General features: G+C 39.3%; 1 protein-coding gene across 1 annotated transcript in view; it reads left to right on the top strand.

Moving 5' to 3' along the window:
- Positions 1 to 14,867, top strand: part of TTLL11 (tubulin tyrosine ligase like 11) — a 259,912-nt gene that overhangs the window by 41,386 nt on the left and 203,659 nt on the right. The window contains exons 2-3 of the mRNA XM_004453912.3: positions 2,491 to 2,587; positions 13,336 to 13,469. Coding sequence (XP_004453969.2) covers positions 2,491 to 2,587; positions 13,336 to 13,469 — 231 coding nt within the window. The remainder of the gene's footprint in view (positions 1 to 2,490; positions 2,588 to 13,335; positions 13,470 to 14,867) is intronic.

The following is a 14,867-nucleotide window of genomic DNA, read 5'->3' on the forward strand; positions in this document are numbered from 1 at the left end:
TAAAAACAAAGCCTCCAGTATTTTGAAGCCATTGTATCTGAAGAGATGTACAGATGACTGCAAGACTGGTCCCACGTTGCAAGCAGGCAAAGCTGCTTGGATCTTAGCACACTTTGCTGTGCTATCTTGCTTTTTAAAGAAACTACTTCTAGTTATGTTCCCTTCTATATAGTAACATTTAACAACTGGAAGAAAATAACATGTGGCATCTTTTTGTATTTGTTCCTACTGAATTAATAACCTATAGCCCATTGGAAGCAAAGAAAATGAGGGAAAGGCTATAAATTATAGTTGGAAGTTGTTAATGCTAATAGAGGGTATGACATATGCTTTATTTTGGCACAGCTTTGAAATAATGTAAATGACTTAAAAGGCTTGAGTTCTCTTTGCCTCCATTTTTTCCCTTTTCTTTTATTAGAGAAGTTGTGGGTTTATAGAATAATCATACATAAAATACAGGATTCCCATATACCACCCTATTATTAAAACCCTGCTGTGGTGTGGTACATTTGTCACAACCGATGAAAGCACATTTTTATAATTGCGCTATTAACTATAGTCCATGGTTTAACTTAGAGTTCACTATGTTGTGCAGTACCATGGAGTTTTGTTTTTTTTTAAAGATTTATTTCTTTATTTCTCTCCCTGCCTCCCCTCTTCTCCCCCCTCTCCCCACTTGTCTGTTCTCTGTGTCTATTTGCTGTATGTTCCTCTTTGTCCGCTACTGTTGTTGTCAGCGGCATGGGAATCTGTGTTTCTTTTGGTTGCGTCATCTTACTGTGTCAGCTCTCCGTGTGTGCAGTGCCATTCCTGGGCAGGCTGCACTTTCTTTCACGCTGGGCGGCTCTCCTTACAGGGCGTGCTCCTTGCACGTGGGGCTCCCCTACGCAGGGACACCCCTGTGTGGCAGGGCACTCCTTGCGCACATCAGCACTGTGCTTGGGCCAGCTCCACACGGTTCAAGGAGGCCCGGGGTTTGAACCGCAGACCTCCCATGTGGTAGATGGATGCCCTAACCACTGGGCCAAGTCTGCTTCCCATGCCATGGAATTTTTAAAAATTTTTTATTCTAGTAACACTTATACAACCTAAATTTTCCCCCTTTCAACAACATTCAAATATATAATTCAGTACTGTTTATGTTCACAATAATGGTTGAAAAGCATCAAGTCATCACCATTTCAGTGGTAATATTATGTTTTTCCATTGGAACTTATCTCCCTCAACTTGGAGTAGATAAAATTTCTGATTAACTGTAGTCTTAGAATGTGAAAATTAAATGATTTTATTCAGTGTGTTGGCATTTCTCTTAATTTGGACTTTTAACAAACAGATTCTAAATATGAACTCTCACATCCTGTTTTTTCCTTTAACAGGGTCATCTTAGTTACAGATTTAAGAATGCATATTGTAAATGCAGAACTTGATAACTTTGAGAAGCTGAAGGCAGGGTATAAAGATCAGTCCGCTTTGTCACAAAGAGGGATTTTCTGTTTGCAAATAATTGAAACCCTATAACATGTGCAAATGAGATGCTGCATTCTAAAGCTACAAGGCCAAGTTTTTTACTCCAAGGGCAGGAGGGGCAGCCCCGCTCAGGAGGGTCTCGAACTAGGACCTAGAAACCTTAAGGAACTGAGGTGACTCAGTTCATGCCTCCTGGGCTACCTGGCTTCTTATCTCTACTTTTCTCTCTGCACCTGCTCCTTCTTCTCTTTCAGCAGGCTGGCAGCCTTTGCTTCTGTGTGCACACAGCCGGCAGAAGCTGCCTGGCATCTCTGAATCCCAAAGTCCTGAAAAAGAGAATCTGGTTATCTCCTCCTGAGTCAGATGACCCCTCCTGGTTTGTTCACATACTCATTTAAAAAGTCTTTATGGTGTGCCAGCAGCTATTCAGGCACCGGGGATACCTATTACCCTCATGGCACACATGTGCACGTGTTTGTGTGTCTGAGTGTGTGAAAGAGAGTGACAGAGACAGTGATGAGACATTCAGACAGACATAAGACTGAAAGCTCATCGTTTTTGAAGCTGGGTTGAGGGTTACAATTTTCAGAAAAGAAGTGTGGGCTTGCCATTCAGGTAGACCTGGATTCAAAGTCTGATTCCTCTCCTTACCAGCTATGTGTGAACCTTGCACAAGTTAAGATATGTCTTGCAGCCCCAATTTTCTCATCAGTAAAATGGAAACAGTTCTTTAGGGTGGTTATTAGGATTAAAGTGAAATGGGTCCTGTAAAGACACTAGCATAGTGCTTGCCACATAGAAATCATCACTCTGCCTCTCACTGGTGGTGTGCTTCTGAGCAAGTTACTGAATCTGTTTCTTCATCTTTCAAATGGGAAAGCATATCACCTGCTTCATATGCTTATTATGAAGATTAAATCATATGATGTGTGCCAGGATTCTAGGACCTTGTACGAATAGGCACTCAGCATGGTAGCTGCTCTTCTTCTTCTTATTAATCACATTTTTTTCTCTTTCTTCTAGTTCCCATTTGGCCGACGCTTGCCTTGTGATATCTATTGGCATGGAGTTTCATTTCACGACAATGACATATTCTCAGGTCAAGTGAACAAGTTTCCAGGTATCTGCTGTTATTGGTGGCATTTAAAACTGTTTCTGTGACTGAGTCTCAGGGAACACTTCTACAAAAACATGACAGTGTTTTGAGATCAAACATGAGGACTCTTAATTAGGAATTGTTGCCTCTGCTGCTGTGTTGCCACCTTGGGAGGGAAGTCAACTCAGAGACAAGCAGACTTAAACCACGAAGGGTTTAAAGAGTGGAGGTTCAAAAACATAAAGGCAGGCTTTCTTGGTCTCATTCTACTTGTGTAAGAAGATATCTTTACCTTATGGGTTACAGGTATAATATGAGGGAATAATATGGGGACTATAGTCTGAAAGTGAAACAAACAGAATATTTCACTTGAATGATTTGCAAAAAAACAGAAGTATTAAAATTCTATGAATGTATCACAGAAATGTGGTATTACTCCCTGTTCTTCTTGGAGGTTCTTCATTTTCAGAGCCAAATATACCAGTCTCCATCCTGGGTACTATAGGCCGCAGGCAGCCTCTGCCTTTTACCTGGGGACATTATCTGAGTGACACTTACCTTGCGAGGAAGATTTATATGCCGTAAAAGTGTCACAGCTAACACTTTGAGCTTTTCCCTCACTCTGCTCCCACATTCCCTTTACACCCACCTTATTTTATTTTTTAATCTCTGCCACCTTCTTCTGCTGTGAGCACTATTTTACATTATTATTGATGGCTAAATAAGGAGGGTGATTAAGGGTGGTGGGAGTACTTAGAAAGAATGGAGCATTTGGTCAGGGTGGGTATGATCACAACCAAAGGATCTTCCACCTATTTTCATAATTATTAATGTATTAAACAACTCATATTTATAATACACAATGAATAATTTTTAAAAATCACCCCAAATCCCATCCCTCATTTTAACAAAATGATATGAATATTTGCATATTTCCTCACAATCCTCAACCATGTTTGTTTATCATTTTTACATGATTGCTGTCAAAGTGTATTTATTTAAATATAAGATGTTTTCTCTTGGCATTATATCATTTATGTTTTGTTTATATTATGTTTATTTTAAAAGGAGAATCAGTTTCCTCTTTCTTTGATATTCTATCCCATGTCTTTTAGAAAAATCCTCCAATATTATACACTGACCATGCCATGCCCTAGTTTTCCACTAAGCATGCAGTCTTACAAGGTCACTTCCATAGGCCACACTTAGCTCAGGCTCATGTAGAAAGAGACAAGGCAGGAAACAGCTTGTCAATGGTCAGTGGCAGGCATTTTTCTTCAGTGGGAGTCTTTGTAATACTTCCAGGTACTAGTCTCTTGTCCCTCAAGGGAAAGCTCAGGTGCAAAGTGGCAAGATCCACTTTGGTGGGTGTGGGTGTGCCTTGGTTTAGAAGCTCCATAGGAGTCACCATCTCTTGCAATTACTCCATAGCAGAGCTTCTTAGGTCTCCGCAAAGGTCCTGCTACATTGTAAGAATTACCACATCCAGGAAAGCCTAAAGCTATTGCTTCCTACCAGGTATTTATGCAATTTACCAATTAGATCATTTTTTTAACCATATGCTTTGTTGCTAGCAACATAACTGGCATTCCAGTTTTACTGGATTCCAGGAGAACAGAGCTAGAAAGTTAACCCAGGGTCAAATTTGTTCTTAGAGAAGGAGAAAGGGTTTTGTTAGAGAACAAGAATGATTCTTGTAGCTAGGATTCTTGCATATCAGTCTAATGGGATAACTATTGTTTTCTCTGTCTCACTGGTCAGAAAAGCAGCCTTTTTTGTGATGCCACTAAATGGACTTATTGGGACACTGGGAGAATACAATTTGAAAGGGAACAACCTCTTGGTTGAGGACAGAGTTTCCAAGACATTAGTCATTTACACTTTCCCCATTCATTCATGCCTCACCCAATAGGTGAGGGTAGAAAGGAAGAAGTAGCTATGGTTCTACATTTAGAACATAAATTAGAAATATAGAAAAGAACATCACCAAAGGACTAGTTTCATTAAGGGTGTTATAAGAATATTCATTCCAAAGAAACAAGTTTACCTTGTCCCATATTCCATGTGCCCGTGATTGGAGCATATAATTTTCCACTTTACTAACAGCATTTAATTAACTCTAATGACAAAGCAGCCTCTTGAACCTTGAGGCAGAGATCAGTGCTGCCACACCCTCTCCCCTGTGAAATATGGCAATCCTCAGCAATGGGGTAATTAAAGAACAGTCTGTCCTTTGGCTCCAGTTTGTGCCAAAGCTTCTGCTGCTCATATATTCTGTTATTCTAAAAATGCATTTTCTATGCATTGTGCATTACATAGAATGAGTTCTAGTGGATGTGCCAGGCAACTCTAAATACTTCATATGTTGAATAAACCAAAAACCTTTTGGTGACACATATAGAAGTAACTTATTTTGATTGAGTCAGCACATTAGATTTTAGTTCCTTTTCTATGGGCAATTTCCCTGTTGAAGGTATGTTATTACCTGTCTTAACTGATGAATTAAGACTTTCTATAAAAATAATCTGATTTACTTGTGTCTTTGCCTTAAGAAAGTCCAGTACTATTGATTCTCAGCTTGTAAACAAAATTTATGCTGAGTTTCAGGATCTGAAAGGTATGATAGCACATGGCAGTTGAGCTTGAGAGCCCACCATGAGGAAGGGGCTTTCTCCAGTGAGGAATCTACAGGGGCGACCATCTGTTAAGACTTGTCTATGCTCTGGGGGTACAAAGACAAGAAGAAAGTCATAAGAGAGAAGGAAAGTTTTGGATGTTGTGGGAGTTTGGAGCAAGAGCATGTAATCCAGATTTGCTTGGTAACAAGAAGGATCAGAGATTTTGGAGAAGAGGACATGTGAACTAAGCCTCCAGGAATGGATGTGTCATATTCTGGTACAAATGAGTGAGTAGTGTTGGTGCAGATGTGCAGAATGCTGAGAGTTGGGTTGCTCATTCAGTGACAGGCAAGTGGCCCATGATCCTTAGAGGGGGTCCAGCCCTTGTAGAGTGGACTTGGGAGGAAACAGAGGAAAGAGAGAGGTGGAACACTGGAGAGAACAAGCTCTCTGCATTGTAAAGTCACCAGCAGTAAAGATCAGGTTACCACAGATGCAAAATGGTGGAACAGGAAGTTTTTCAGACCCCTCCCACCTCTAGAAAAATGAATGATCTATAACAAGGGATTGGAATTAACTAGGTGGTAATCCTGGAACCAGATTGGACATTTAGGACACCCGTGGAAGTGCCAGATGAATAAAAAAGCTGCAGAGAGTGCAGCTATAGTAAATGAAAGCGTGAGTCAGGGACCAGCCCCCATTTCTTGGCCCAGCAGCAGCAAATGTGGAAATGGTGTGACTGTAGAAATACAGCCCAAATTCTAGGAGCAGCCAGTGGGTCCAGAATGGACAGAGGAAATGCCATCCTTCAAAAGTTGAGATTGAAGGTCAAGGTCAGTTGTAAATCCCTGAGGAACCAATGTGGATGCTGCACACCAACTAGATCCAATAGACATATATAGAACACTTTAAACAAACAACCTCAAAATATACATTCTTTTTAAGTACACATGGATCATTCTCCAGAATAGATCATATATTAAGAGAAGTCTTTTTTTTTTTTAAAGATTTATTTATTTTATTTAATTCCCCCCCTCCCCTGGTTGTCTGTTCTCTGTGTTTATTTGCTGCATATTGTTTCTTTGTCCACTTCTGTTGTCGTCAGCGGCACAGGAAGTGTGGGCGGCACCATTCCTGGGCAGACTGCACCCTCTTTCGCGCTGGGTGGCTCTCCCAATGGGGCACACTCCTTGCGCGTGGGGCTCCCCCACGCGGGGGACACCTCTGCGTGGCACGGCACTCCCTGCGTGCATCAGCACTGCACGTGGGCCAGCTCCATACGGGTCAAGGAGGCCCAGGGCCCGAACCGCGGACCTCCCATGTGGTAGACGGACGCCCCAACCACTGGGCCAAGTCCGTTTCCCGAGAAGTCTTAATAAACTTAAAAATATTGAAAGTATGCAAAGCAACTTCTCTGACCACAATGGAGTAAAGCCAGAAGTCAATAGCAGAAGGAAAACTGGAAAATTTACAGATATGTGGAAATTAAACAGCATAGTCTTAAACAACCCATGGGTTAAAGAAGAAATTGCAAGGGAAATTAGAAAATAGAGACTAATGAAAATAAAGAGTGAACATACCAAAACTTATGGGATGCAGTGAAGGCAATTCTCAGAAGGAAATTATAGCTGTGAATGCCTCTATTAAAAAAGAACAAAGATTTCAAATTAATGACCTAACTTCACATCTCAAGGAACTAGAAAAAGAAGGGTAAAATACACCAAAAGTTAGCAGAAGAAAGGAAATAATCAAATTTGAGTTGGTGTAAATGAAAGAGAGAATAGAAAAACAATTGAGAGAATGCACAGAACAAAGTTTGTTCTTTGGGGGAAAAAAAGAATAAAAAACAATAAAATTGTCAAACATTTAACCAGAATGACAAAGAGAAAAAAAGAAAAGATGCAAATAACTAAAATTCAGAAATGACAGAAGAGGATGTGGCTCAAGCAGTTGAGCACCACCTCCCACATGGATGTCTCAGGTTTGGTTCCCAGCGCCTCCTAAAGAAGCCAAACAAACAATAAGCAGACAACGAGCAGACATTGAGCAAAAACAGCAAGCAGACAATGAGCAAAACCAACAAGTAGACGATGAGCAAAAACAATGAGCGAACAAAGAGCAGACAACAAGTGAAAAAACAAGCAGGGAGCAGATAAGAGCCAAGCAGTTGAGCACCTGCCTCCCATATAAAATGTCCTGGATTTGGTTCCTGGTGCTTCCTAAAGAAAGAAACAAAATGAACAGACAGTAAGCAGACAATGAGCAAAAACAATGAGCAAAAAACAATGAGCAGACAGATGAGGGAGCCATCTCAGGGAGGGAGAGAGTTCAAATGAAAATGGTGCTATCACAACTGATTTACAGAAATAAAAAGGATTATAAGAGAATGTTATGAACATTTGCACACCAACAAATTAGATAATCTAGACAAAATGAGAAAATTCCAGAAAATATATGAATTACCTAAACTGACTCAAGAAGAAACAGAAGGAAGCGGTCATGGCTCAACAGATAGAGCATCTGCCTACCACATGGGAGGTCCATGGTTCAAACCCAGGGCCTCCTTGACCCATGTGTAGCTGGCCCTTGTGCAGTGCTAATGCACACAAGGAGTGCCATGCCATGCAGGAGTGTCCCCCAGGTAGGGGAGCCCCATGTGCAAATGGAAGTTATCCTAGAATGCAAGGAGTATTCAACATACAAAAATAAATCAATGTAATTGACACCACATAAATAGAACAAAGACAAAAAACACATGATTTTCTCAATAGATGCAGAAAAGTCATGTGACAAAATCCAGCATTCCTTCCTTATACTCAGAAAAGTAAGAAGAGAAGGGAACTTTTCAATATGATAAAGGCCATTTATGAAAAACTGACTGCTAACATTATATTCAATGGTACAAGACTTAAAGCCTTCCTCTTAAGACAGAAACATGACAAGAATGCCCACTTTCACCACTGCTATTTTATATTGTACTAGAAGTTCTAGACAGAGCAATTAGGCAAGAAAAAGAAATAAAAGGCATCCAAATTGGAAAAGAATAAGTAAAACTCTCAATTTACAGACAACATAATCTTATATAGAAAATAGAGGAGTCCACAAGAAAACTGCCAGAGCTAATAAATTAATTCAGCAAAATGTCATGATACAAGATCACTGTGCGAAAATCAATAGTGTTTCTCTACACCAGCAATGAACAATCCAAAGAGGAAATTAGGGAAAAAAGAATAAAATATCTAGGAATAACTTTAACCAAGGATATGAAATAATAGTACACTGAAAATTACAAAATTCTGCTGAAAGAAATGTTGTCATTCTGCACTTTTTCAGAATTCTCACTCTCTCAAATAAAAGGTATCCTTTGTCTCTTAAAAAGATACAAAAAGGAAATTCAAAAGTTTAAGTACAGAACACACACACACACACACAAGACCTAAATAAATGACAAGACATCCCATGTTCATTGACTAGAAAACTTAATAATGTTAAATATCAATATTGTACAGAGTAATCTATAGATTCATTTTAATCTCTAACAAATTTCAGGAAGATTTTTTTTTCAGAAATGGAAAAGCTGATCCTCAAATTCATATGGAACTGTAATGTCCCTGAATAGCCAAAACAATTTTGAAAAAGAAGAAGAAAGTTGGAGGACTTACACTTCACAATCTCACAATCTCAAATTGAACTACAATGCTACAGTCATCAAATTAGTGTGGTACTGGCATTAATATAGACATATAGACCAATGGAATGGAATTGTAAGCCCAGAAATAAACTCGTACATCTATGCCCAATTGATTTTTGACAAGGATGCTAAGAATGTGCAATGGGGAAGTAAAAGTATCTTCCAACAAATGGTGCTGGGAAAACTGGATATCCACATGCAAAAGAATGAGGCTAGGCCCCTACCTCATACCATGTACAAAAATCAAATAAAAATGGATTAAGGACTTAAATATAACAGCTAATACTATACAGCTCTTAGAATAGAGCATAAGGACAAATCTTCATGAACTTGAATTCAGTAATGGATTCTGAGATGTCACCAAAGGCACAAGCAACAAGAAGAAACCATAGACCAATTCAACTTTATCAAAATTTTAAAATAACATTTGAACATCAAAGGACATTATCAAGAAAGTGAAAAGATAAGCTACAAAATGGGAGAATATAGTTGCAAACCATATGTCAGTAAGGGCTTAATGCCAGAATATAAAAAGAACTTTTATAACAAATGACATAGCACATAATTAAAAAATGGCAAAGGGCATGAAAAGATATTTTTTCCAAAGAAGGTATACAAATGGCCAATAAGCTTATGAAAAGATGCTCAATATCATGAGCCATTAAGAAAATGCGAATCAAAACCACATGAAATACTATTTCACACTCACAAGGCTAGCTACTATTTAAACACACACACACAGATAATATATGATGGGGACAATGCAGAGAAATTGAAATTCCAATGGGAATGTAAAATGGTGCAGACAGCATTGGTGGTTCCTCAAAAAGTTAAATATATAATTACTGTATGTCTTGGCAATTTCTCTTCTTAGGTATACACACACAAAGAAAGTAAAAACACTGTCTCATACAGATTCTTGTACACCAGTGTTTATACCAGCATTATTCATAATAGTCAAAATGTGGAAATAACCCAAGCATCCATCAACAAATGAATGCCTAAACAAAACATGGTACATACAATGGATATTATTCAGCCGTTATTCAGAATGAAGTTCTAGGTTGTATTGCAAAATGGGAGAACTTTGAAAACAGTGAAATAAACAAGACACTGAAGGACAAATATTGTATGGTGATACTTAAGAGATATCTAGAAATAGCAAATCTGCAGAGATAGCAAGTAGATTAGAGGTTACCAGGGGATGGGGGTGGAGGAAAGGGGCAGTGTATGTTTGGTGGATATGAAGTATGTGTGAATAAAATAAAATTTTAAAAAATTACTGGAAATTGGGGAAAAGTAAAAAAAAAGTAAAAAAAAAAGTAAAAAAAAAAAAAAAGAAAAACAAGTAAAATCCTCCTTACCTAATTGGAGTACAAAGTCTGGGCCAAACTTTTAGCAGGGAGACCTTGCTGCGAGCCTTTTTTCCTTTGGGTCCCTGTTCGGAGCCCCACATTAGGCACCAGTTCCTGAGATCAGGTCAGGGATAGGTTGGCTTGAAGGGAAGGCAACACAGAGCCTTATAAACTAAAGGACAGAGAGAGAGACACAAGAGAGGAAATAAAGGTGAGACCAGGGGACTCACAGCTCCTGGAACTAAGAGCCTCAATCCTAATTTCCACCTCGTATTTATTGGAAACTACCGAGCACTGTTTGCTATTAAAACTGCAACATCATCTACAATAACAGGGAACTGCAACATCTACACTAGAACACATGTAAGGTTTACAATAAGGAACAGGTAAGCTGGTTTCCCACAATGAGACCTGATGGTTAGACCTAGAGCAGGCACTTCCACCTCAGGTCAGAATAGGTCCCAGAGCCCAGGGCAGGGCCTCACCAGGTACAATCAGGTGCTATGGCTACTTGGGGAAGGGAGGCAGAGTCAGGAGCTTGTACGGCCTGGTAATGACTACCCTTTTCGTGTATTTTCTATGGGAACAGGCACTGTGGCTCAGCTACAAACCTACTCTTGTCATGGTCTCAGTGAGAGAAAATGACTCTCTCCAGCCTATCTCTGAGCCACCACCAAAGGCAGGGAGGCCATTAGCTTCCAATGGGGGCCAATGAGGGGCTTAAGACTTTCTTTGGCAGCAGTGAAGTGGCAACACAGCTTTGAGAGGGTAGAGGAACAAGGGTTTGATGGTGGGTGGACTGAGGGAGGCCTACGCTGTACAGATACTCAGGCAGGGGTGGAGTGAACTGTGTACGATGGGAAGTGGCTGGGGAAAAGTGAACACTGACTTGTAGGGTGCTTCTTAGATGGGCTGTTTTTAGTACAGAACTGCCTAGAGACACAGAAGTAAACTTGGAAACAAATCTAATAACTGGTGTGGAACCATCACAAATGGAGCTATTGCAGGGAAACGGACTTTGGCCCAGTGGTTAGGGGGTCCGTCTACCATATGGGAGGTCCGCGGTTCAAACCCCAGGCCTCCTTGACCCGTGTGGAGCTGGCCATGCGCAGTGCTGATGCGCGCAAGGAGTGCCGTGCCACGCAGGGGCGTCCCCCGCATGGGGGAGCCTCACACGCAAGGAGTGCGCCCGTGAGGAGAGCCGCCCAGCGTGAAAAAGAAAGTGCAGCCTGCCCAGGAATGGCACCGCCCACACTTCCCGTGCCGCTGACGACAACAGAAGCGGACAAAGAAACAAGATGCAGCAAATAGACACCGAGAACAGACAACCAGGGGAGGGGGGGAAATTAAATAAATAAATGAATCTTTAAAAACAACAACAACAACAAATGGAGCTATTGCAGATTTAAAATGAATAAACTAACATTGCTGGGCTTTGATTTCCCCAAAACTTTTTGGAGCATTCAACTGAACATCTTATATTCAAAGCACTTCTGTGTTGTGAGTTGTTCTAACCTATAGGAACTTTTGAGAGAATCTTCCCCTGACACAAAGTCATCTAAATATAGAAAATACTCTAACACTATTTGGTCAGCAGGCATGATCTACTTGGTATAAAGCATTGAATTATAGTTAGTTGTGAAATTTTTCAGCTTAGTGCTATAATTACAATGTTAGTCAAATACAAGTAAAAACTCTTTTAAAAATGAAATTTTATTTACTTTCAGCACCAGTGTTTGTTACTCAAAAATTCTAATTTTATGGGGAAATAAAAGGAAATAGCTCTAATTTTCTGAACTCACATGTTTCTTGGGAAGCTCAGAACAGTGTTCTCAAGAGAGTTTTCTTAATATTGAAAAGTCCACATTAGAACACAGATTATTAGTGCTTTTTAAGCTCATTTATTTCTTACGCAACCCCTCTGTATAACCTTCTAAACAAGAACTAACAACCTGGGCATTGACAGCTTGACACTGCAGTCTTTAGATTTATTGCTCTTGTTAATATGCTGAGGGAGCAAGAAGTTGGTTATTAAAACTTTCAATCACAAATGGTCACCCTTTGTTTCCTGAACATGGAAGTTTAGAGAAACCTCATTCATTCTGACTTTACCCATTCAGAATGTATGATTACTTGGACATGCCAAGGTGCTATGGGACTCTACTTTTTACTGAAAATAAGTTTGCTAAGCAAATTTCTGGTGTCAGTAAAGGAACTGTTTAGCCTTCTTCAAGGTGAAGATCATTTTTAGTCTTCATTTTTAGCAGCGGTATTTGCCTTAAATAATAGACATGCTAATATTTAAAGTAATTTTTATCCATTTGCTTAAAACTTGCAGAAATATACACACAGTTTATTCTTTTATCAGAGTTACTAAAGATGTGACAGGAAAAAAAATGCTTCCATTCTTTAAAATGTTTTAAAGAGACATTTCATTCCCCTTTGTGGCAAATCAGTGCGATCTGATCAATGTCAGTGTTAGTAATTAAGGCTAAAAAACTCCTAAAGCTTGCATTTTTTCCTTAAAATATAAATTCTGTTAAGGTATTCTTTCTATAACCTGTCCTTGATTTAAGGAGACAGGTTTTATGCTAAAAAGTATATATGTTCTATTTTGTAATATTACTACTCTTGAAAGATGAAAGCAAAGCAACTTAATTAAGATTCTCATAATGTAATCAGAGTCCACTAGATACTATTATCTAGAGTACAAGATGGAAGAAATCCCAGAAATATGTATGGTGGCCAAAAATTAAAGAGGATATTAAATTTTAAGTACAAAATGTAAATGCTTCTCCTTTTTCTTTGTCTAAGGAGCTGACAAAGAATGGAATGATAAACTATATGAAAACTCATTCTTTCACATTAATGCCTCATTTTTACAAGCAGAAAAAAATATCTGCCCATTATTTCAAGTTTTAAAAATTAATTTAGTAGATCTTTCCACGCCATGAGTCACTGCTGTGGGAAACAACTCATACCTTTCTTAATCCTGTCTGAAAAAAGAGTGAATTTGTCGGGTGGATAATTCTAAAAGTCCCAAATAATGCCTGTTTTATAGCTGGTGGCCCACTGTTGTTAAAACCTCACAGCTTCTCTTCTCTCCAGGCATGACTGAGATGGTGCGTAAAATTACTCTGAGCAGAGCAGTGAGAATCATGCAGGATCTCTTTCCTGAGGAGTACAACTTCTACCCTCGCTCATGGATTTTACCTGATGAGTTCCAGCTCTTTGTTGCTCAGGTAGATGGCACTCCACCCCCATGACCCTTGAATTATATCATGTTTGCAAAATTGAGTCTTACTCTCTATCCCTGGCAGGGAAGCTGGGACCTGGGATAAGGGGGGTCGCCAGGAAGCTGAGACTGGCTAAGGGAGAGTTGTACAGAGCAGTGCATAGGTATGGGCAGCAGTCAAGGCAGTTTGCAGAGTTGAACAGTGAGGGACAGGTAGGTAAACTGAGGAAATGAAACTTGACATGAGGTGACTGGCCCAAGGCTGATTTTGGATCTGGAGAATGCAGTCAGGGTATTGGAGAACCAGGGAGACAGAGCCAGAGCAGGTGGCAACTAAGTAGAACAGGGGTGTGGGTGAATCCTAGGCAGGTGGTCTCTCCTGTTTCTTGGAGAGGGGTAGGGGTCTCTTTAAAAGCCAGGGAGTAGGTGTGACAAACTGATGGAGAAAACCTCTTAAGTGTCCTGCTTTAGATTTTTTTCAGCATCAATTCTCAAATGATCATTCTACACTGAAGTAATGTTGAGCATGAAATACTTTGGAACCTTCACCACTGATAGTGAAATAGAGCCAGTAGGGAAGCTGAACTCAGAATGACCATTTTTGTTAGTCTTTTAAAGGTTTCATTTACATTGCTTCAAAGGCTTTGCCAACAGTTTCCAGGGTCCTGACCATATCCCTGAAGGTAACTATACAACAAATACTTGTTTAATTGTGATAAAGTTAATACCATTTACTGGTCCAAGTATGTTCCAGAAGACATTGTGTTAGATATTTAACATTATTTCTTTTAATTCTCACAGCAATCTTGTGAAGATGATTTTTATTATTATCCCCATTTTATGGATGAGGAAACTGAAACTTGAGAAATGAATTGACTTGCTTGAGAAGTAGAGTTTAAATCTGAATCTGATTCCAAGGTCTATGCTTTTTATAGTCTATCTTATAGCCTCCATATTGTTTTGGTTTTAATATTTAATTATAAAACTTGAAATAAAATTATGATTGAACATGAAAACAACTTGAAGTGATAATTTTTGAAAGGAATCTCTGCGGGGATGGTGGTTAAATAGGCGTGTATGCATTTCTTAAAACTCAGTGAACTAGATACATACAATAGGGTGTATGTAAATTATACTTGAATAAGTTAATTAAAAAATAAAATAAACTATCAGCTGTTCTCCATATTCACCCCACAACTCTACTCATGTTAGTCTTGCTATGTGGAAAGCCATTCCTTCCCATCTCTATACCTCTAAATCCTTACAAGGCCTAATTTAAATAAGATACCAACTGTGACTTCAAAATCTGATACATGAGGAGAGTAAGCCTATCATCTTCAAAAGTTTGCAGTCAATCCCCTTAACTTTGCACCCAGGCAACCACTTGTTTGCATTCTGTCATGAT

This window comes from Dasypus novemcinctus, chromosome 8 (assembly GCF_030445035.2).
Source record: "Dasypus novemcinctus isolate mDasNov1 chromosome 8, mDasNov1.1.hap2, whole genome shotgun sequence".
Lineage (NCBI taxonomy): Eukaryota > Metazoa > Chordata > Mammalia > Cingulata > Dasypodidae > Dasypus > Dasypus novemcinctus.